Genomic DNA, 24,105 nt, shown 5'->3' on the forward strand with positions numbered 1-24,105 from the left:
TCTCTGCTTGCTGGAAACTCGAGTTAAAATTAAAAAATCTACTGACTTATTAGCATCTAGATTTGAGAATTGGAATGTTTTTTTCCAATTATGACTATGCAGTGAATGGAAGGATATGGTTTTTTTTTGGAGAAAATGATTGGATATTTCCTTATGCCATGTCTCGGCTCATAATATTATTGTTAAATGTTATTTCAATAATGTTCCCTTCATAATTACTACGATATATGGTTACAATAATGGAATTACAAGAAGAAACTTATGGCAGGACCTCCGAAATATTGAATCAAGCTTTAGTAACTTCCCTTGGATCTTTGTAGGGGATTTTAACATCATCTTGTACCCAAATGAAAGTTCTGCCCACGAACAATTAGGTCTGGTTACCTCCTATGATATGTTAGACTTCCAAGAAGTCACTTAGGACCTTCAGCTTCAAGATCATCCATTTTTTGGTCCAACTTACTCATGGATCAATAAGCAAAATGAAAACTTTCTTGCTCGAAAACTTGATAGAGTGCTTATCAACCCTTTGTGGTTTGAAACTTTTCTTCACTCATTTGTGGAATTCTTGGCCCCTGGCTGGCCCCCTCTGACCAATGTATGGCATTAGTGACTCTTAACAAAGAGATTCATTTAAACAGACCCAAGCCCATTAAATTCTTCAATTGTTGGACTCTTCACCAAAACTTCTTAAACATTGTTAGTCAGTCTTGGTATCCGGTAACCCAAGGCAATCCAATGAAGAATCCTTTTCTCAAGCTTAAATGCTTTAAAGTAAGTCTAAAAAATCTTAACAAAGACTACTTTAGTGATATCTCAGTTCGGGTCAGACAAAAAAGAGAAGAAATTGAGAAACAACAAATTCTAACCTTAAGAGGTGTTGAGCTCATTGACAAGGAACTGGAATTGCAAAGAGATCTCAATTCTTTAGAGGAAGCTGAGGCCATGTTTTTAAAACAAAAAGCTAAAATGCACTGGTTAAAAGAGGGTGATAAGTGCTCCAAGTTTTTTCATTATGCCATTGCAACTAAGAATAAAAGAGATACTATAAGGGTCTTTGTTGATAAACAGGGAAGAAGGCTTGACTTATTTGATGACATGTCCTCGGAAGTTATTAATTTATTCAAAAAACTTTTAGGTTCTTACGATCCTAAAGTTAAAGAATGCTTAACCAGTCTCCTCAAAGGCTTGTTGCAACCGATTCCCACCAATGAAGACTATGATGGACTCACTAAGGAAGTCACAACTAAAGAGATCAATGATGCTATTTTTAGTCAAGGTAATGACAAGGCTCCAGGTCCTGACGGTTATACTCCTCTTTTCTTCAAAAAAGCTTGGCCTGTTATTGGAGATGAAGTGACAGAGGCTATTAAGTTTTTCTTCCAAGAGTCATTCATCTATCAAGCTTTTAATGCAACAACTATTGCCTTGGTCCCAAAAATCCCTAATCCTAGCAAAGTTTCTGATTTCCACCCTATATCATGTTGCTATGTTATCTACAAGACCATTACAAAGATCATTGTTAAGAGGATGACTCATTTGCTACCAAAGATTATTTCTCCTAATCAAACTGCTTTTGTCAAAGGTAGGAGTATTGTTAACAATACTCTTCTTGCTCAGGAAATTGTGAAAGGATATGGGAGGAAAACCATATCACTAAGGTGTGCCTTGAAAATAGACCTTCAAAAAGATTTTAACTCAATCCACTGTGGCTTCATTCCTACTGTTCTTAAGGCATTATAGCTTCCAAGTAAATTCATTGAGTGGATTGTTTCTTGCTACTCTGATGCTAGCTATTTTATCGCCTTTAATGGAAGCTTGATTGGATATTTCAAGGGTGCTAAGGGACTTAGACAAGGTGACCCTCTATCCTCTATTTTGTTTATTCTGGTTATGAATATCTTATCCAAAATCCTCAATAATGCTGCTTCTAAAGGGATATTTAGCTTCCACCCTAAATGCAAGAAAATTGCTCTTACTCATGTAACATTTGCTGATGACTTATTAATTTTCTGCAAAGGCAATCTTGATTCTTTCATGGGAGTTATTACTGTTCTTGACTACTTCTATGAACTTTCTGGTCTTAAACTTAATGCAGCTAAATGTGAGATTTTTACTATTGGCATCTCTGTTCATACCCTTGATAATATTACTAATGTTTCTAGTTTCAAGCATGGAATTTTGCCTGTTAGATACTTGGGGATTCCCCTAATCACTAAGAAACTTACTGTTAAAGACTGTCAACCTCATATTGACAAGATTAAGTCCAGACTTCATCAATGGTCTAGGATGAAACTGAGCTATGCAGGCAGGTTTGAGCTTGTTAAAACAGTCCTTTTTAGTGTTGTCAACTACTGGTGCAGACAATTAATATTGCCTCAATCTATCATCAACAAGATTGAGCAAATTTTCTCTAGATATTTCTGGAAATGATTTGACATACCTGCTGCTGGAGCAAGAGTGAGATAGGACAGAATTTGCAAGCCTAAGTCTGAAGGAGGACTCGACCTTAAGGACATCAAGACTTGGAACAGAGTATGCATGATTCTTCTTATCAGAAATTTACTAGCAGGGGAGGGCTCCTTATGGGTAGCTTGGATCCACAATTATATAATCAAGCACCAAAATTTCTGGTTCTTGGAAGAAACTTCGAACTCTAGTTGGAGCCTCAGGAAAATTATGAAACTTTGAAGTGTTGCTCAACCACTTCTTATAGGAAGAGGTTTGATTGAAGGATAGTAAAGTTTCAATGGCAAAATCTTATCTGGTACCCCCTTCATATCCCTAAACACAAAATGATATCATGGATGGTAATTTTGGATTGACTACCTACCAAGGGCAGACTGCAACTGTTTAGATTAGTAACTAATTATCAGTGCATTCTCCGTTCTGAAGCATGTGAAACCAGAAATCACCTTTTTGCTGAATGTAAGACGGATGCTTCCATTTGAAACTGAATTCTTCAACTCTCTGGTCTTCACAAACCTCCTTTCACTTGGTCTAATTTATTGGTTTGGGCGTCTGCAACTTGGAAAGGAAAATCACTGCTTACTAGTATCCTGAAACTTTCTTGGTGCACATTCAACTACACTATATGAGAGGAAATGAACCGAAGGCTTTTTAGAGAAAGTTACAGATCTGAGGATGAAGTTTTATTCTCAATCAAGCAGATTGTAAGAACTCATCTAAGTAATAGGAATGTTAATAGATTAGATAACACTGATTTATCTCTTTGTAATCATTGGGGTATAATCTGGTTTTTGTTGTATATAGGTTCCCCTTTCTTTTGTTCCATTGATTGGATTGGTTTTGTAGCAGTTCTCTGCTATTTTAGGTAGTAAAATCTTAATTATCCAAAAAAATATACAAATGGTCCCCTGACTATAGGACACTGCTTTGTTAAGTCTCTTGAACATTATAAGTTACAAAATGATCTTTGATTATAGATAGTTGTATTGTTGAGTCCCTCAACCATTAAAATTTACAAAATGGTTACCTGACTATTCATTATGTTCCAAACTTCGTCATTTTTCATTAAAAAATTAACGACAATCTAATCTGGATGTTAACCTGCTAAATAGGATATGACAAAATATGATATAAGAATCTCAAACAATTATCATATCGTATTAAAAAAATCACACTAACTATACATGAGAATATTATTATAAAGTTTTTAGTGAAGTATATTTATTTTTATAGCAAATATCAAACATGCTTTATTTTAACTTATGGATCCGATAACATAAAAATCAGAATTGCAAGGTCAAAATAATCAAGAGAAATGGTGTGCTCAATAATAGAATTTAAAAGAAAAACAGAGAAGAAGAATCGAGAATGTCAAAGATTTTTCAAGCTCAACATATTATTTGAACTTGTTATTAGTAAACTAGAAAACACGTGTCGAGAGGAGAGTGAAGGGATATCGGTTCATTTTATGTAGGTGCAGCCGCTGGTTTTGTGTTGGATGTTGCGGAGCTGACCCGTGTAATTTATCGGAGGAGAATGGACGGTCTCTTCAAATTTAAATTACTCTTTCTCCCACACCTTAACAAACCAAACAAACTAACTAAAACCTTCTCTCTCTCTCACTCAGCTTTAATAATAAAAACTTTGGTTTCCAGATACAGCGAGGTGTGAAATGGATAAAAAAGTTCAACCCTAATCTTCTTACTTGCTATCATTTATTATGTTCCGTCAATAAGTAAAGAGAAAATTCAAAGATCAGTTCCAATGAGCGTAGTTGATGATAATGGTGTTGCTGATTTCCCAGCAGATTTGGAAATTCTCATAGTTGATGAAGATAAAACATCTCTCCTAGTGTTGGAAACAATGCTTCGAAAGTTGTTATACCGAGGTATGTTATTCTTGTCTGCTTGTTTACTGCGAATTAATTACTGCTTGTTTTGGATTATTGTTTCATGTTTCGCGTTTTCTGAATTCAAACATGATGTGTTTAATCAATGATTAATCATGATTCTCGAACTTTTATGTATTAATTATTTTTTAATATCCGTTTTGTTGTTTATAAGTGTCTATCCTTTGGAATGAAGATCGTAATTTTTATATGAAAAAACCAGTTTTGTTCCGACGATTTCATGATCCCAACTTCATAGTGATTTTCAGTTACCAAGTGTCGGAATGCGAGTGAGGCGCTTGCTTTGCTTCGGCGAAGCAAGTTCAGATTTGATATTGTCATTTGTGATTCACATTTATCTGACATTGATGGACTCGAGCTTGTTGAGATCATTGTATCAGAGATGGACTTGCCTGTCGTTAGTAAGTTACAAAATATATGCAATTAATTTCCATAACTCTACGCTTTTTCAACTGAATCTGGATATGTATATATATTTGAATCGTCGTGTTTATGTTTTACACAGTGATGTCTTCGGATGAAAGACGACGAATTGTTGTGCAGTATATAATCAAAGGAGTCTGATTATTTGGTGAAACCATTTAGAAAGGAATCAATTAGTCTCATTTGGCAGCATGTGGTTCGCAATAAGAAACGTATCTTTCAAGAATTCCAGCACCCTGGCATTGAAAACATTAACATTAATGTTACCGACAGGTTAAGCTTATTACAACCGTCCAAGGATGCAGCTGCTGCTAATCGAACCGTTCCAAAAACGGGTAAAAGAAACCTGCAATGCGCAAAACGGAGGAGCGGTGATTCATCTAATGACGGTGAATCCTCTGACGATGCGATGACCGGGATGAATGGAAAGAAGCCTAGGGTGGTTTGGACACAAGAGCTCCATGCGCTGTTTGTTTCTGCTGTAAATCAACTTGGATCTGGCCGTATGAACTATTCTAGCTCTATAGAGTTTTACTATGAAAAATGCTTTGTTTTTAATCTGGCATGTTGCAGATGACATTCCAAAGAAAATTTTGGAGCGTATGCAAGCTATGAATATTACTTATCTTACAAGATCAAACATTGCCAGCCACCTTCAGGTGCAATTTATTAACATTTTTTATATGCACCCTTAAGGAATATATTTACCTTTTAAGTGAAAAATCTTGCAGAAATACCGCATGCATCTGAAGAGAGAAAATGCACGATCTGCTAGTAACAGAGATCTCAATGCCTATCAACAGATCCAACCCACACCCTCTGCTACATATCAACTTCCACAGCAAAATCTTGCGAATGCAAATGTTTTAAGTTCAGTTCCGAGTCATGTCAACGGAGGGGCCGATATGTTCTTCCTCTCTCAGCTGAACTTGTTATACCATAATGATTTCCCTCCTGGTGATGGTGTTGCCATCTCAAATGAAGAAAATCCTCACAGTAATGCAGGAAATGTTATGGAGCTTCCAAACCCTTTTTCGACTGCTGATGAAATGATCTATGAACCCTCGTTTTTGGTATGTGGACTTCTTTTGTGCACCTTTTGGATAGGCTAGCTTGAACAAGTAACTAATGTATGACTATTAGTCATTTTTTATGATTAAGAACCTGACTGAATCTGATCAAATAGTAGATAAAAGTCACATAACAAGTAAGTCAACGATCCCTAAAACGGACTATACGATCCCTAAAACGGACTATGTAATGTATTTTTCCGCTGGGTTATGGTTACGGTTACTGATTCAAAGTTTTTGACTGTTTGTTATTTGCAGCAGCAGGAGGTTGCACTTGTTGGACTTCAATCTAACATGGCTGGATACCTCTCGTGCAGTTCTAATTGTTTTGGTTTGACACAAAGTTAGATTAATGTTTTCTTTCATAGGTGCATTTTGTTGATTCTTCAGCTTAACAAGAAGCTAGTTTAGTATAGGAATTGATTTGAGTTTTCGATTTCGAACTTTTTACTGACTTTGGAAGCTCTGGACATCACGACTTGTTCTTCTCATTTCTTCAATTTCAATTTTCTTTTGGTATTGTGGAATATTGCTTGCCAATTGGCATCTCAATTATCTTCTCATTTTACATTATACCGCAAACAAATGGATGAATAATTGGATATATGGAGTAGGGCAGCTTAAAAACATTAGTTATGAGCAGTTAAAGGCAAGCAATCCAAAAGCTCATCAGTATTACATTAGCAATAGCATAGCAAGTGTTATAAAGCCAACAATGCTACTTGCTGCACTGGTCATGGGAGCTTTTCTAGGAAGTATAGTGGGAAGTGCACACTCCTCTCCGTTGAACAACACTTTGGTCGGAAACCCATCCCGGGTTGCCACTTGAATGCCTGGTGTAGACTTCTTCTTGAATGAGATAACCGATTATTGAGTTCCGGGAACACAGGTGATCCTTTCTTGGATTGGAACCCTCTGTCTCCGCTAGAAGATAATTCAATCCTGGACGTCCTTGCATGAATATTGTGTTGTTGGAGCCTTGCAGCACGCTTCCATTGAAGGTGTAGACTGCTTCGAAGCCTGGTACGGCGTTATCCAATTGAACGGCCGTGAACCAATCTTCAAAGCTAGATTCACCCCAGTTAAAAATAATGATCCTTGCACTCCCAACCATCTTTGAAATCGGATAATACATGCCAGTTTATGCTAATTCCAAAATTATCTCCACACAGAGATTCGGAACTGCTCGTCGTTTTATATCAGCCCACCCCAAAGCTTCAGCAGTTCTGTTCTCGAAAGGTATGAGAAGAGAATCGGGTCGAAGAAGTAGAGTGAGCTCCGAAGCACTACAGGTTTGACTTGGGTTGCGGTTGCAGCCACAGACACATGTATTGCATGGGATAGAAGAATCATTAAAAAATGCCGAGTACGAAACACAACATCTTGGAACTGCCCGCATGGACTGTGTCATATTGCAGACTACTTGCCAACTAGCAACTGCTGCTGTTTCTGAAGGCAAACCACTTGGATCAGGGAATTGACTCGGGCTAACTCGCACCGGTGACCCGCATTCATAATCTGGATTCATAGTGCAATTGATCTTCCAATTCCCAGGTGAAGCTAGCTCTGTCCTATTCAAGTCTGGTGGCATTTTGTAAACTTGCATTTAGAAAGATGATTTAGACCTGCTCGGATCCATTAGAGGAGGAAGAATAGTCCCGTTTCGACAGAAGAAGGGGATTCGTCCAAGATTCGAGTCATTCGCCATTGTCGGAGGTAGGTCGATAATGGTAGGCCTTATCTGACAATTCAATACCTGTGAAAAATCCATGCCTTGATAATACTGACCTTGCCTACCAAAAACACAACCTGTTGTATCAACAACAAAAGGTTAAGCTCCTCTAATGGTGTAAATGAATTCCTCTCTCATCCAATCAAAGCTCAAATGCCAATTATCCAGGCGACTGAGAGGGTCATGGTTTGAGATCGAAACCTGTGCCCAGTAATTATCATCGTATGCACTAACCAGATCATACATTATTATAAGACCACCTTCTTGCCTGGGCAAGAATTTTTCATTTACCCCAATGTTTGAGTTTGTATCTTGAATAATGCAGCATACGTGCATCACACGGTTCCCTGGTGAAAAAAGAACCAAAAGTTCATCTCGTCAATGAATAGAATTGCAGATACACATCTCATGTCCATACATTGAACAAATGCTATCTTCCAAAACTATATTATAGTTGTTTGTGATCGCGTTATTTAAATAATCATGGTTTTTTTAATTATTTTATAGTTTTTAAATTAAAATTATAAGATTCGAACCTTTGACTTTGCTTAAAGTTGTTGGCGATTATATATTGGTTTTCGTTAATATCTTATTTTTATTTTTGAAATACCTTAATCTTCAACATTTATTTTGGGTTAGATTTTTTTTTACAAAATTATTAGTTAAATAACGATGAATGTATTTTGCTGATTAGAATAGTCTACATGAGTTGACTTATCGATGTAGCATTTTTATGTATTATATCCATAACCAACAACAAAAAAAATCCACATGTAATATTTTTTTTTAAAAAAATCTATAATCAATTCCAAACTATTAACCCAACATTTATTTTGTAGTTGCTTTTTTTGTTCGGGGTTTTCATTCGAGTTTTTGTTTGTGTATATATATAGGTTTAAATTATATAAAAGGTGTCCAATGTATGTCCGTTTTTCAGTTCAGTGGCTAACGTTTTTTCGTTTCAGTTTGGTGCCTAACGTTTCATTTCGTAACTCAAAATGAATCACGCAGTGACAGACCTTTAATTTTGGCCATTAACTCATTAAAAATGCCACGTGACATATTTTTTAATATTAAAAAATAATTTTACAAATAAAAAATAAATTAAAATGAAAAAATAAACGTTTTAATGGGGGAAAATCAATTACCCAAGTTGTGTATCCCCAAAAGGGCGAAGCTCTTCGCCTCCGATCAGGCATCTCCGACTGCCGTGGAGGTACCCATCGCTGCTAACAGCCTCATCAACGACTGGCGACCCAAGCTAAAAAATATTTTAAACCTCTTATAATAAATTCTTAATTTCGCTCCTAAATATACATAGGGGTAGAACCAAGGGAGTAAGGGAAGCTTTGGCGTCCACCAATTATATTTTTAATTATTAATTAATATAATATATATATATATATACTTTTTTAAAATTATCAGACCCCTCAATTAAAACAAATTGTATTTATTAAAAAATAAAAAAAAAATTAACCCTATAATAAATTCCTAGTTGCATTCCAAGAAAACTAAGTTGATTAGAGAACAAATGTATCAGATTTGAAGGCCACTTCCATGCATCCTAATCAAGCAATTTCGTGTGGAGAAAAATAGCAGTCTAGCATGCATAAACATTTTAACAAATATGCTTAAAACAAGCATAAATAACTATGTAACATCGTTTCCCTATTAATTAAAACCTCTTTTGGTTACACAGATAAACCCTTGAGGCGCATCTAAAAACTCGAAAATTTACTCATCAACCCTAAAATCACTTTAAAGAGAGGGGGGAGGAAAAAAGAAATCATATTTATTTTTTTTATTTGCATCAGGAATTGTTCTTCCTTTCTCCAGTGCTCATCGAGTAGAACATCTTTTCAGTTTTCACCACGGATTTGTGGCAACAAATCATTTCGTTAACTTATTGTGTTACCGTTGACAGACGATGGCAGAGCAAAGCTTCCCGAGCCACAAACTGACCTTGACCTATCACCAATGATTTGTAGATCTCAACGATCATTTTCTGGTCATACTCTTTCATCGGACGCTTCACCAAGGCAGCAATCCCTTGATTCGCTACGCCTACTCCGTACCCACTGCTAACTATCCTGGAATTAGCCAAACCCATCATCATTTTCACGTACGCATCGCGTAGCCAAACGAACAACCTCTTGGGCGACTTTATCCTCACCTTTGCCTTCATCTTAATCCTCCAGAACCTCTTCCGCCGTGAGGTGCCGAGCTCCACCCTTCTCCGCCGTACTCGACTTGAACCATTTAGCTTCACGTAGCTTCTTCTCTTCCAGTACCCTTTCAAGCCGTTGTACATGGTCGCCGAAATACCTTCCATCGCTGTTTCACTCTTGTTTTGATTTGCTACTGTTTCTCCAGCTACTTCTCTTTTTTCCCGAGAAAAAGGCGGAGGTGAGTGGGAGATTGAAGAGGGTGATAAATTTGGTATAAGCTTCATAACATATATATATATATATATATATATATATATATATATATATATATATATATATACATATATATCACATATAAAGGGAAAAACTCTCGAGATAATGTTCTCGAAATAATTATTTCACGAGATAATGCACTCTTCATATTATTTGTTGAAATAGGATGAAATCCACAGTGTTGGCCGTAGGTCGCCATGCCTTCCGGGCGACCTACTACGTGTACCATGCAAAACATAGGTCGCCATGCCCTCTGGGTGACCTTGTAGGTTGCCATGCCATCTGGGCGACCTTATTTGTAGGTCACCATGCACTCCCAGCCCCCTTGTACATCCAGAAAATGATGTATGTGCCATGCACGACGTCCAGCGGAGAGAGAATGATGACCAACACTCCCACATAGGTCGCCATGCCTTCCGGGAGACCTCCAACGTCGCCATGCACACCGACATGCTTGGTCGCCATGCACGCCCGGCGACCAAGCTTCTGCTCCCTCGTGCCATATCTGCTCCCTCGTGTCATAGCTTCAATTAGTAATGCATTATTGCAGCGTTCAAAGGTTGAAAATACAGCCTTTAACGTAAATTATTGAGCTCACTTTGATTGCAGCTTAAAACCGTGCAAATATCATTATATATTGGATATGAGGGGTTTAGGGTAGAATCATAAGAAAGAAAGAAATTTTGGCGAGAGAAAGGAAATGAAAGGAAAGGAAAAGAAGAAGAAGAAGAAAGGGAGATAAAGGCTCAAACATCGTTCGTGATGTAATTTTTTATTGTTTAATTTAGTTTATTATATGAAATAATTAGTTTTTTAGTTTAGGGTTTAGGGCAAAACAAAATTTTAGTTAATTAGTTTGTTAGTATAAATGATTAGTTTGTTAGTTTAAGTTATATTCTATTAGTTTGTTAGTTTAAGTTATATATTAGATTATATAAAAAATTAGTTAATTAGTTTCTTAGTTTAAGTTATTAAATGTAAAATTTTTTTTAATTAATTTGTTAGTGTGTTTAAACGTATATTAGGTTGTTTGTTGAAGTTTAAGTTATATTATAAAAAAAGTTAATTAGTGCTTAATTAGTTTGTTAGTTTGTTATTTTAACTAAGTTATATTATAATAAAGAAATAGTTTATTAGTTTAAGTTATATTATAATATATTAGATTAGATTATATTAAATTAATTTGTTTAATTTATTGTTGTTTAAAGAATTTTTTTACACGTACAAGGCATTATTCCACAACATTTGCCCACGTACAGATTGATTCAAAGAAAGAAACAAGAAAGGAAAAGAAAGGAAAGGAAGAAGGCATAAATATGGGGTAATTTATTATTTTTTGTTGTTGTGTATGTGTAAATTAGTTAGTTAGTTAGTTTATATTAGATTATATAAAATTAATTTGTTTAATTTATTCCCGTTTAAAAAAATATTGCGCTTAAAAATATTTAGTGTTGTTTTAAAAAAATATTTTGTTTAATTTATATTAGATTAAGTGTAAATTAGTAAGGAGTAAAAATTGAATGGAATATAATCTTAAAATTTATAACAATTAATTATCAAATTTGTTTGATATTTAAAAAAAATAAAAATATTATCCAATCTAAATCATTAAATATTTATAATAAATAATTATTAGTAATCATGGACTAAATCATATTATTATTAAATCATTAAATATCAAATCATTAGATTAATAATAATTATTAAATCATTATTAGTAATATTAGTAATCAATCAATTAAGTTAAATAATAAATTTTATTTTATCGTTAATATAATAGTATATTATATTATATTTAATGATTTAATGATTTATGAAATTATTTTATCTAATTTTTTTAATCTAAATTTATATTTTTTTTATTTGTAGAAAAATAAGCAACAACTTTTTCACGATTGTCCATTATAATGGATAGATTATGGAAAATGAGGTCGGAGTTATTTTTTTAGTCTGAAAAACCAATAAATATGATGTTCAAAACAGACATCACATTTATAGAAATGAAGTAGAAGATAGAAAGAAAAATTTGAGCTGCAGTGGATGGTTCGAGGTACAGATTTATGATATGTCCCAACCCAGTCAGATATATTGCAGTTCCACTTGAAGAAGATGATGATATTGGAACCATGATTGGATTACATGAGTCAACCAATATAGCAGTTATTGAGTTATTTGTTGATGTGTGTAACATATGTGATGTTCCTGGGTCATCAAGAGATGTGGCTCGAAATTCATCTGAAATGGCTTTCGATTGTGAGTTTGAGTACCCGACATACAGGTTCCAGAACAGTTTTATGGAACTATTAGAAAGTGGAAATGAAGTCGGAGGGACATCTGCAGCAGCAGAGTATAAGACAATAAACATAACGAAATTGGTTGTTGATATTGATGCTGAAAATCGATGGGGAGAAATTCATGATGATTCAAGCGAAGATGAAGAAACCGAAGAACCCGTTTTGGGCGACGATGAAAATTTTTTCGGTGAAGGTGCAATTGATGAAGTTCTGACACCGTATGAATCTACTCCTCACATGTACGAGATAGACTATAATGCGATGAGGGCACCTGAATTCCCAGACATGCCACATTTACCTTCGTACCAAATGGCTGAATCATTCGATAGTTCTGGTGAATTTTCAGTTGGGGTGCAATTCAGAGGAAAAAATGAAGATACGCTGGCGATTAAAGTGTACTGCATCAAATGCCATGTTGATGTCCATGTTGCAGAGACAAACCAGAAAACCCTATACGCGAAATGTATAAAATATGGCCCAGAGTGCAAGTGGAAATCAGAGTGTCGAAAAATCAAAGGCACGATGTTTGGGTCATCACGAGGTACAATGGTCCGCACACATGTTTGCGAAACTCCATCGAAAAAGACCACCGACTATTGGATTCTAATGTAATATGCAAATACGTGAAGGCGATGGTTGAAAAAGATCCAAGGATATCTTGTTCAGTGTTAGCTGCATCTATTCGAAGTCAATTTGGATATCAAGTAAAATATGGCAAGGTGTGGAATGCGAAGATGAAGGCAATGAAGCTGACGTATGGAGATTGGGATACATCGTACAATGAGCTACCACATTTTCTACAAGAAATGAAGCGATTTGTCCCAGGAACCATAGTGAAGTCTTAAACCATGCCCGCATATGACGAAGAATGTCAACTTGTGCCAGTGAAGAAAATATTTCATAAACTATTTTAGGCATCCAAGGCATGTATTGAAGGATTTCCATTTTGCAAACGTATGATCCAAGTAGATGGTACGTGGTTGTATGTTCAATATAGGCATGTACTCTTGATAGCAGTTGCGCAAGATGGTGAGCGAAATATCTTTCCAATTGCATTCACAATTGTTGAGGGAGAGACAACAGAGGCTTGGGATTTCTTTCTGACCAATCTGCGCAAGATGGAGTTTGCTTGATATCCGATAGAGGAACGGGTATTTTGGCGGCAATTGAATGACCAGGAAGTCGTTGGATACCTCTATATGCATATCTGACATTTTGTATCCGTCATATTGGTAAGAATAGTATCGATCAGTTTCATAACGCACACATTCGTAGCGAGATAGTCAGCATGGGTAAGTTTTATTTTCAATATTTGTGCATTTTTTACGTGGTTTTTTTAATTGCGGTTTAACACAATATATTATGAAATATGATACGAACTACGTCGACCAAATTTTGATAAGAGATTGGAGAATTTGAAGGTATTTTACGATGATCAGCGTGTTTGGAAGTGGGCTTCAAAAATACCGCAGGAAAAATGGTCGCAAGCATACGATGAAGGTCAGAGATACATACATATGACCACAAACCTTGTTGAGGCCATTAATTCGGTACTAAAAGGTACACGCCATCTCCCAATAGCGAGTGTGGTGAAAGAGACGTACTTTAGATTGGCTAAGGTTTGGTCAGATAAAGGCAAGGAAATTGAGAGTCTCATAAATAGAGGTAAAACTTGGGCTCCTACAGTGGTCGAATCAATTGAAGCAAATGAGCGATTGGCAACATCTATGGTTGTTCAGAATTTCAACCGAGTTAGTCATACTTTTGTCGTATCGTGCATACGTCGTAACGTCGGAGGAGAAGACCAAACATTTAGAGTTGATTTACGACACAAATAGTGTGATTGTGGTCATTTTCAGGCATGTAAATATCTATGTGCTCATGCAGTCGATGCATGTATGTATGCTGGTGTAAGCTCATACACTTATGTTGATGAATGCTTTCACCTACGTAGGATATTAAATGTCTACAGCTATGCGTTCAGACAGATCCTGAATGAATCATATTGGCCCAAAAAGGATCATGATGAATGGCTGCCAAATCCAATGCTTCGCAGAAGTTCAAAGGGTCAACCTGAGTCCACTCGTATTCATACAAGTATGGATTTCCATGCTAGAGAGAGAGGTCAAGCAAAGAGATACAAATTATGTAGGGGTGAAGACCAGTCAAAAAACAATTTTCCTAATTTACCAAGATATAGGCCTCATCATTAGTAATCATATATGTATTTATATGTATTTATTCAGATTTAATTTTGTAATGAATTATAATTCGAGGACTTGAACAGATTTGAATGGACGTGTGGTTCAATAACCATATTTTTGTTACATAACTAATACCCATCCATGGAACACTTGTTTGATTTATAATAATGATATGATTTGATTTAGTAATGATTTGATAATCATGATTTAATAATGATTTTATATTTAAAATTATAATAATTATTTAGTAATGATTAGTAATAATGAAATTATTATTAATATTTAATGATTTGATAGTAATGATTTAGTAATGATTAGTAATAATAAAATTATTATTAATATTTAATGATTTGATAGTAATGATTAGTAATAATGAAATTATTATTAATATTTAATGATTTGATAGTAATGATTTAGTAATTATTAGTAATAATGAAATTATAATAATGATTTGATACTAATGGGGTGATAAATTATTATATCTTCACATTGAAGTTGAATTTATGTAATTTTTGTCGATAAATTATTCGATCGGACTTTTTAAATAGAATGACCTAATTGATATAACATTTATAATTTGAGGAATTGAATAGATTTGAATGGAAGTGTGGTTCAATTAACCATAAAAATGATTTAATAATGATTTTAATATTTAATGATTTGATGATTTAGTAATCAAGTTTTTTAAAGAGGTTCGAACGTTAACCATTTAATTTGTAGCAAATAACAAATCTGTTCATATTTAAATCAAAACACATATGATTTTTTAATAATTATATGATTTAGTAATGATTTGATAATAATGATTTAATAATGATTTTAATATTTAATGATTTGATGATTTTGTAATGATTTGATAATAATCATTATAATAATGGTTTAGTAAGAATCATTATAATAATGATTTAATAATAATGATAATAATAATTTAGTAATGATTTGATAATAATAATTTATTATTAATATTTAATGATTTGATACTAATGATTTACTAATGATTACTAATAATGAAATTATAATAATGATTTGATACTAATAATCATAATAAATATGTCGATTAGTAGTTGCATTCATAGCTGCATTATTGCAACGTTAATTTAGCTGCTAAATGGAACAAATATTGCTATTGAATTACAACCTTTCAACGCTCAATAATTACACGATTCAACGCTCAATATTATAATAATTATTTTATATTTAAAATTATAATAATTATTTAGTAATAAAGTAATAATGAATCAACTAATATTTAATGATTTAATATTATGATTTAGTAATGATTAGTAATAATAAAATTATTATTATTATTTAATGATTTGATAGTAATGATTAGTAATAATGAAATTATTATTAATATTTAATGATTTGATAATAATGATTAGTAATAATGAAATTATTATTAATATATAATGATTTGATAGTAATGATTAGTAATAATGAAATTATTATTAATATTTAATGATATGATAGTAATGATTTAGTAATGATTAGTAATCATGAAATTATAATAATAATTTAATACTAATGATTTAATAATTTTTTCGATAAATTATTCGAGCGGACTTTTTAAATAGAGGGACCTAATTGATATGACATTCATAATTCGATAACTTGAACAGATTTGAATGGACGTGTAGTTCAATTTACCATAATAATGATTTAATAATGATTTAGTAATAATTATTATAATAATGATTTAATAATCAAGTCGATAAATTATTATTATTAATGATTTATTATTAATATTTAATGATTTAGTAATTATTATTAATAATGATTTATTATTAATATTTAATGATTTGATATTAATGATTAAGTAATGATTAGTAATAATAAAATTGTAATAATGATTTAATCATTAATAATAATTTAATTTGTAACAAATAACAAATGAGTTTACAAGTGTGGACTACTCGAATTTAAATTTATACATAGTCGAATTTATTAATGATTTCTAATTATTTAATGATTTGATACTAATGATTTACTAATGATTTAGTAATCAAGTTTTTTAAAGAGATTCGAACGTTAGCCATTTAATTTTTAGCAAATAACAAATCTGTTCATATTTAAATCAAAACACATAGGATTTTTTTAATAATTATATGATTTAGTAATGATTTGATAATAATGATTTAATAATGATTTTAATATTTAATGTAATGATGATTTAGTAATGATTTGATAATAATCATTATAATAATGATTTGATAATAATGATTTAGTAATTATTATTAATAATGATTTATTATTAATATTTAATTATTTGATACTAATGATTACTAGTAATGAAATTATAATAATGATTTGATACTAAAAATCATTATAAATATGTCAAATTTGTTAAGGTTAAAAAAACTAGCCTAATTTCAATATTTAATTTGTAACAAATAACAAACGAGTTTACAATTGTTGTCGATACCGGGGTGTTGTTGAATGATAATGTCGGGGCGGATGTCTGATGCGTTGTGGCCGTTGCGGTTGCTCAGGAGTATGGTACCCATCCTCCTTATTCATTGGGGGCATTTAAACTGCCATGTGTTCAAAGTCATACGTCGACGCAAACATGGGAGTGTAGATGGGTGCCTCAGGCTGCACAAACTCTGGTATGTATGCCAGGACAGTAGAAACATCAAATGCGTGATGCAACGATCCCACATCGTCGAACGATTGTAGTGCGCTATTGTCCACATCGATCATTTCCACTTCAGGTTGTTGAGATGAATTCCCGCTCCCACTTGGTAGAGAGCATTCAGCTTTACCAAATCTTTTCTTAAACCTCAAAAAATATCGTCTCTCTACTATTGTTGTCAAGAATGGCTTTCCATTATCCAAAAAATAAGCAAGGTAAGCCGAAGTCTCAAAATTAAAGTCGTCGTCTTGAATGTCGTCAAGAGTTGGCATGAATGAAGCCCTATTGTTCCAAGCATTAATGTAGGTTGCATGCTTCTTAACCCAATTAACATTTTCTTTACGGCGACCATCAAATCTATGCAGGTGGTCATACGTCTCAACCCAATTCACCTGACAACGACAATCTAAGTTTTGGAGGAGGTCATGATCCCATGGACTCCACGGAATAGGTTGGTGGGAGTGGAATTGTCTCAGCACTCTATCCCCAAATTAGATCTCAATAAAAGAAAAATTGATCAATGGTGTAACAGCACACCAATATTGAAACCCATCTAAAACATCGTGCGGCACCAACGCCAAAATTTCTTAATTCATGTATGGTCTCCAATTAAACTGTAAAATTAAAATAACAATAAAATTGATTTAAATCAAATAATATAGTTAATTTAAATAATAATTAAAAATAACATATTATACATACCTCCTTTTTGGCCTTAATGTCGATCTTCAGCCTGAACTCTTTAATGTTGTTGTACACCAACCCCGTACCTTCAATTTTATGCCTCCATCTGTATATCAATCAAAACAAAAATATGGCCATTTTGTTCAATAATTTTAATCAAAATAAATATTTTATAATTAATATTTTATATTAAAATAGAGAATTCATATTACCTTCCGGCAAGTGGAAAGTCAACCGCAGTCCGACTAATCGATGTAAAAAACGGAAGTCTATGCCAAGCCCATGATTGTAGCAGCAACAGACATCCACCGATTTCTGCTGTATTATTATCATTCACGACTAATAACGCCTTGCACATCTCACGATACAAGAACGCCAATATCTCCGATCCCCAGCTATATTGCCTACTATTCTCAAATTTTAAAAAAAAAAGAAAATACTGAGTGTGAACATAACTACCGGATTTATCTGGCATCAAAATTCCCCCAATCAACTGTAATATATATGCTCGTGTTGCATATATAATTTCGTGCTCCGTACTATTTGGTTGAAGCTGAAATTAATTCTTCAACCATGACAACCTCACACGTCACCCTTTACACTCTGGTGGTACGGGCGTTTTCCCAAGAAACAAGTTGCAAAGTTGTGCCACATTATTAAACTCATGTGATATTACAACCGACATCCCATTTGTTTGGACCCCGAGTTACATTGCCACATCCTCCAAAGTTATCATATATTCGCCACACGGCAAATGAAACATGTGCGTTTATGGTCTCCAACGTTCAATCAACGTACTGATCAAACCTGTGACCAACTTGTAATCTCGCACAAATGTTACATACCAAAATCCAGCCTCTTGCAAGTTTTCTTCTATCAATCGGTATGGCTTGGGTACTTTATGTAGCGGATGACGAAGGACTCGCTGCTCGTCCTCCTGTAATTAAATAATACAAATAATTTATCACAATCATAAAATAATATTCAAATATTTATTACTAATAATTCATTAAACAAATATTTTATTCACCATTATTCTCAAATGACTTGAAATATGTTCATTGTCAAGTCTCAGCAGTGGAATTTGGTAAGCCATTCGAATGAATCTGTAAAAAAAATTAAACAACAATATTTAAAAAAATAATTTAATATAATCTAATGTTAACTAACTAATTTACACTAAACAAGAACAAAAAATAACAAATTATAACTTAAACTAATAAACTATTTTTTATTATAATACAACTTAACTTAAACTAACAAACTAAAAAAACAAATTAACTAGTTTTTTTCATATAATATAACATCAACAAACTAACAAACTAATATAAATTAAACGACACATAATAAATGACTTTAATATAAACTATAACTATTTTTTAATAAAATAACGACATATAATAAACCATATATATTAATTTAATATGATTCAACAAACAAATTAAATATTATTCTTTAACATTAATCTAACTTAAACTTACAAAGTAATTAACTAAATTTTTGTTATATTATATGAATAACCTAAACTATGTCCACTAACTAACTAACTAACTAACTAATAATTTAAACTAATTTAAATTATGCTCGGTTACCTTTATTTCTTTCTTCTTCCTTTCCTTCACCTTTCTTTCTTCCTTCTTACAACCGACAGCCCCCCTCACACCATATTATATAGCAACAGCCCCCCTCACCCATAAATTATTGCATCAATGTATTGAATCAATGACAATAATTTTTTTTTCAGCCTGGTCCACCAGTGAACTGCTGCAATAATGCAGCTATTAAGGCTGCAAGCATAAGGGAATCACGCCAGCTGTTGCATGAATTATTGATGCACTTTGCTGCTCAAATCATGCTGTAATAATGCAGCTATTATAGCTGCATGGCATGGCAACCTACAAGTTCACCCAGATGGCATGGCGACCTACAAGGTCGCCCGGAGGGCATGGCGACCTACAAGGTCTCCCGGAGAGCATGGCGACCTATGTGTTGGGGACGTGCATGTTCCATGCAAAACATTCAAACGTTCATTCTCTCTGTGCAGCTCGACGGGAAGCTGGCGACGTAGTAGGTCGCCCGGAAGACATGGCGACCTACGGCCAACACTGTGGATTTCACCCTATTTCAGCAAATAATATGGGGAGTGCATTATCTCGTGAAGAAATTATTTCGAGAAAATTATCTCGAGGGAATCCGTCTTGCTATTGCTTGCTCAAAGCTGTTAAAGACATTGTTGGAATCCGTCTTAGGGGAATTAATATCAATAGACTAGATAGTACTAACTTAATGCTTTGTAATGTTTGGGGTATAGTCTAACTAATCATTTTGTAGGTTGTTTTTCCTAATTCTTTTGTTGTAGATTGATGGATTGGTTGTAACTAAACCTTGATTTGGGTAATAAAATCAGAATTATCCATACAAAAAAATTGAAAAATATATTATATACAATAAACTATGAATTGAAACTAATGGCAGTAACAATATTTTGGAAAGAAGACACTAGTAATAGGTGTAGATATGTAGCAATATTTATATTTATCAAGATTTGTTATATCCAATGACCAATAATAGAAATTCTTATGTCTATTACATAAAATCATGTAAATAAAAAATAATATGTAAAATTAATTAATTTTGTAATATATTATTAATAAGAGATATTATTGTAGTTTAAATAAGAAATAAATTATAAAAATATATATTTATATTTAGAGAGGATAAATATTAAATGTGCACGCGTAGATATATATATGTAGATGGAGGATAGGGCAATCATTCACTATAGCAAAATGGGTTTATAGCGGCGTTTTTTGAACGAACGCCGGTAAATTTATTGTTATCGCGGTATTTTTAGAACAAACGCCACAAAATAATAAATTTTGCGGCGTTTTAATAGAAACGCCACTAATTTTATGCATATAGCAGTGTTTTAAAAAAACGCCGCTAAAGAATCATACTTTCATGGCGTTTATATACAAACGCCGCTAAAAACTCATACTTTCATGGCATTTTTATACAAACGCCGCTATAAACTAGTACTTTAGTGTTATTTTGATACAAACGCCGCTAAAGATTCTTACTTTAATGGGGTTTATGTTTACAAACGCCGCTATAAACTCATACTTTAATGGCGTTTTTATAAAAACACCGCTATAAAGTAGTACTTTGGTGGCGTTTTTATACAAACGCCGCTAAAGAGTTTTTATATAAACGCCACTAAAGATTCGTACGAAACGTTTGTGTTTAAAAACGCAACTCAAAGTTTAACCCCTTTAACCCTTTTCATTTCCACTCACGGCACCCTTTAACCCGTAGTTTAAAAACGTTTGGCTGCTTAAAGTTTCTCTCAAACCTTCACTCTCACGGCCACCTCTCCGCCGTCATCTCCTCCAATCTGGTTTTTACCCATTTCTTCTCACTCGCTTATTTAAAGAGAAAGGAAAACGGGAAGATCTGAATTTATTGTGCTTAATTTCATCTTGTTGTTTTCGTTTCTTCCCCTTTCTGTTGCCATTTTATACTTCAAGCTTTCTTTGTTTCTGTAGCTTTGGTTTATGCTCAAGGATCGACTAATGGTTCTCGATAGCAGACTTTAAATGGTGCGTTTTAATCTTTTAGCTGAGTTTGTGTTTGATTGATGAGAAAATAAGAGAGATTGCTAAGAAAATACCTTGTTGAACCAGAAGCATGTTCAGTATTTTTGAGTTTCCTCAAATCTTGGCTTTTCATTTCCTCAAAAGTGTCCTGTTTAATATCAACACCGAAGAATCTAGCATCGACCTGAGAAATGGTAAAGAAAATTTTGAAAATAGCTTTCATTTTTTTTCTGTGATTTATTTAATTTTTCTTTGGGGTTGTTTTTATTTTTTTTGGGATTTATTTTATTTTTCTCCGGGGTTGTTTAACCAGGACTGTGGCGATTAATCTATCTTGGGTTACTGACAACTAGGTTTATCTCTAGTTCCTTGTGTAATCCTTTCTTTGTAGGTTTAATTGCTTCTTTGTCTTTGACCAATGTTTCTCGTATTATTTGATTATAGACGGAAGCCTTTCGTGAATTTATAAAACTTCATACTACAGGATGTTGCTATGGCATTGCTTTTTGAAATAGGATATGTTGGCTTTATATTTGAGGAGTCTTTAGCCTTTAATAAAAGTGGAGTAGGATTATTGATGGCTGTGAGTTTGTGGGTAGTACGAAGCATCGGGGTAAGAATGATACTCGGATATTTGATATTGGATTGTATTTCTCTTCTGTGCCTCATCTTATGTATTGGATTAGCGTATCGTAAATTAGGATGAAAACACAAAATTCTGTTATGTATTGGATACTTGATTCAAGCACATGTCGGGTTTCCACCAGTTTCTCTCATGTTAATTTTCTTACTTTATTTCAAACTTTATGCTTGAGCCTTCACGTTTGATTTTCATTTTTAGGCACCTTCACCTGATATAGTTGTTTCAGAGTTGACGCATGCATCTACAGAAGTCGGTGAGATAGTGTTTTTCTTGCTCGGTGCAATGACCATAGTAGAGATAGTCGATGCCCATCAAGGATTTAAGCTGGTTACTGACAACATAACCACTCGAAAGCCGCAGACTCTAATGTGGGTGGTGAGTTGATTTCTGTGGCCTATGGTCTTATTGACAGTCTGTTCAATAGCTCAGTGAAGCATGACACCCACGAGCGATGTGAATATACATTCAGAAGAATCTTAAACCCGCTTGCTTAGGTGTCATGGCCAACGTTATTATGCTACCAAAACATAATTTATCTGCTTATAATCCTATTGTATTTTAGTATTTTATCTAGAATGAGCCCAATGAAGAAATTTTGATAATGTGAAGCCTTATATGGAATTTTGTGTCATTTTGTTTTGAATACAGATCAACGGTAATTTCTGTTTCTTGTCGAAGTATTTTATCTTTATTAGTAGTATGTTCCTCATGTTTAATCAAACTAATACCAGTGTCTCACATGTTTCTTTAAATTGTAGGTTGGCTTCGTGACATTTTTTCTTAGTGCTATCCTTGATAATTTTACATCTACAATAGTCATGGTTTCTTTGTTGAGGAAATTAGTACCTCATTCGGAATTCCGCAAGTATGTTATGCAACAGAGTCTTCTGTTTTGGTTCTAAACATTGCGTGATATTAATATCTTGAAGCCGCATGTATGAATATACATTGCAATAGGCTTCTAGGAGCTGTCATCGTGATAGCAGCAAATGTTGGTAGTGCTTGGACTCCTATCGGTGATGTTACCACTAACATGCTATGGATACATGGTCAAATATCTACATTCCAAACTATGAAGGTGCTTTCGTAACTCTAACAAAGCACATTTAAATTAAATTTCTTTCATTTATGCTTTTATTTTTATCCCAACTTAATATAAGTTTGATTTCATTTCCAACAGGGTTTATTTCTCTATCTGTTCCGCTGGCGCTTATGTCTCTGACTAGGTATGTTTCTTGCACGAACAAGACAAGTTGGGAAAGTTGGGAAAGTTCGGTTTTAAGAGCCCACCTTTAACTTCATGAATACTCAGGATGTGTTCTATTTCCTTGTGCAGTGAAGTAAATGGGAAAGGACAAGCTTCTCCCAATGTTTTGGCATCCGAACAAATGGCTCAGAGAGGACAACTTGTTTTCTTTGTGGGTTTGTTATGATGTTTGTGATTTTGTTATTCTTTAATGTTCTCTAACATGTCCTCACTAATTTGATTATGTTTCACCTTTCAGCAAGGCCACGCAGTTCACTCAATGCTTCGGAAAATAGAATCGATGAGGTGAGAAACTGTGGGATTGCCAACTATTTTGTGAAGGGTTTTCGGATTTGAGTATTGTTATACTTTTTGGTGGTTATGGCTCATATTATTGTTTATTCTAGTTAACAATGTTGAACTACATTAATGTAAACTTTGATTTATTATTATAAATTTCAAGTTTCTTTTTATGAATTTCAACTTTGATGTTATGGATGTAAAGTTTATTGGATAATGTTATATGTTAAAATTTTAAATTTGGGTAACAAAAGAGTAGAAAACAACATTTGAAAAAGTAGTTTTAATTTGCGTCGTTTGTAAAAAAAACACTGCTATATATCTGACCTTTTGCGGCGTTTATATCCAACAACGCCGCTATAGATCTGACTTTTTGCGACGTTTGTATCCAAAAATGCCGCTAAAGATATGAACTTTTGCGGCGTTTGTTCCAAAAACGCCGCTATAGATCTGACCTTTTAG

General features: G+C 33.6%; 3 protein-coding genes and 1 pseudogene across 3 annotated transcripts; 2 read left to right on the forward strand and 2 right to left on the reverse strand.

The window, feature by feature from the left end:
* Positions 1-4,233: 4,233 nt before the first annotated feature.
* On the forward strand, positions 4,234-5,801 carry LOC120158429 (two-component response regulator ARR2-like). The gene is made up of 6 exons (XM_039169269.1): positions 4,234-4,357; positions 4,627-4,775; positions 4,992-5,304; positions 5,375-5,460; positions 5,533-5,732; positions 5,786-5,801. The coding sequence occupies exons 1-6, from the start codon at positions 4,234-4,236 to the stop codon at positions 5,799-5,801; spliced, it is 888 nt and encodes a 295-aa protein (XP_039025200.1).
* A 745-nt stretch (positions 5,802-6,546) lies between these two features.
* LOC120158372 lies at positions 6,547-7,946 on the reverse strand (annotated as a pseudogene).
* Positions 7,947-8,747: 801 nt separating this feature from the next.
* On the reverse strand, positions 8,748-10,060 carry LOC120158430. The gene is made up of 2 exons (XM_039169270.1): positions 9,519-10,060; positions 8,748-8,864 (listed from the first exon to the last, which is right to left on the reverse strand). Exons 1-2 carry the CDS (start codon positions 10,053-10,055, stop codon positions 8,748-8,750), a joined length of 654 nt encoding a protein of 217 aa, XP_039025201.1. The 5' UTR covers positions 10,056-10,060.
* Positions 10,061-21,938: 11,878 nt separating this feature from the next.
* LOC120158326 (sodium/proton antiporter 1-like) lies at positions 21,939-23,698 on the forward strand. The gene is made up of 7 exons (XM_039169199.1): positions 21,939-22,067; positions 22,296-22,472; positions 22,856-22,962; positions 23,055-23,183; positions 23,258-23,323; positions 23,434-23,515; positions 23,603-23,698. The coding sequence occupies exons 1-7, from the start codon at positions 21,948-21,950 to the stop codon at positions 23,651-23,653; spliced, it is 732 nt and encodes a 243-aa protein (XP_039025130.1). The 5' UTR covers positions 21,939-21,947; the 3' UTR covers positions 23,654-23,698.
* The last annotated feature ends 407 nt before the right edge of the window (positions 23,699-24,105 follow it).

The sequence above is a fragment of the Hibiscus syriacus genome, unplaced genomic scaffold, assembly GCF_006381635.1.
Source record: "Hibiscus syriacus cultivar Baekdansim isolate YM2019G1 unplaced genomic scaffold, ASM638163v2 tig00111311_pilon, whole genome shotgun sequence".
Classification (NCBI taxonomy): Eukaryota; Viridiplantae; Streptophyta; class Magnoliopsida; order Malvales; family Malvaceae; genus Hibiscus; species Hibiscus syriacus.

Coding starts and splice junctions, on each gene's coding strand:
- LOC120158429 (XM_039169269.1), top strand. CDS start 4,234: ATGAGCGTAGTTGATGATAATGGTGTTGCTGATTTCCCAGCAGATTTG. Junction 4,776..4,991: donor CAGAGATGGACTTGCCTGTC/GTTAGTAAGTTA, acceptor CTCATTTGGCAG/CATGTGGTTCGCAATAAGAA. Junction 5,461..5,532: donor ACATTGCCAGCCACCTTCAG/GTGCAATTTATT, acceptor AAAATCTTGCAG/AAATACCGCATGCATCTGAA.
- LOC120158430 (XM_039169270.1), bottom strand. CDS start 10,055: ATGAAGCTTATACCAAATTTATCACCCTCTTCAATCTCCCACTCACCT. Junction 8,865..9,518: donor TCTGCCATCGTCTGTCAACG/GTAACACAATAA, acceptor AATATTTTTTAG/CTTGGGTCGCCAGTCGTTGA.
- LOC120158326 (XM_039169199.1), top strand. CDS start 21,948: ATGGCATTGCTTTTTGAAATAGGATATGTTGGCTTTATATTTGAGGAG. Junction 22,473..22,855: donor CGCAGACTCTAATGTGGGTG/GTGAGTTGATTT, acceptor TTTAAATTGTAG/GTTGGCTTCGTGACATTTTT. Junction 23,516..23,602: donor GAGGACAACTTGTTTTCTTT/GTGGGTTTGTTA, acceptor TTCACCTTTCAG/CAAGGCCACGCAGTTCACTC.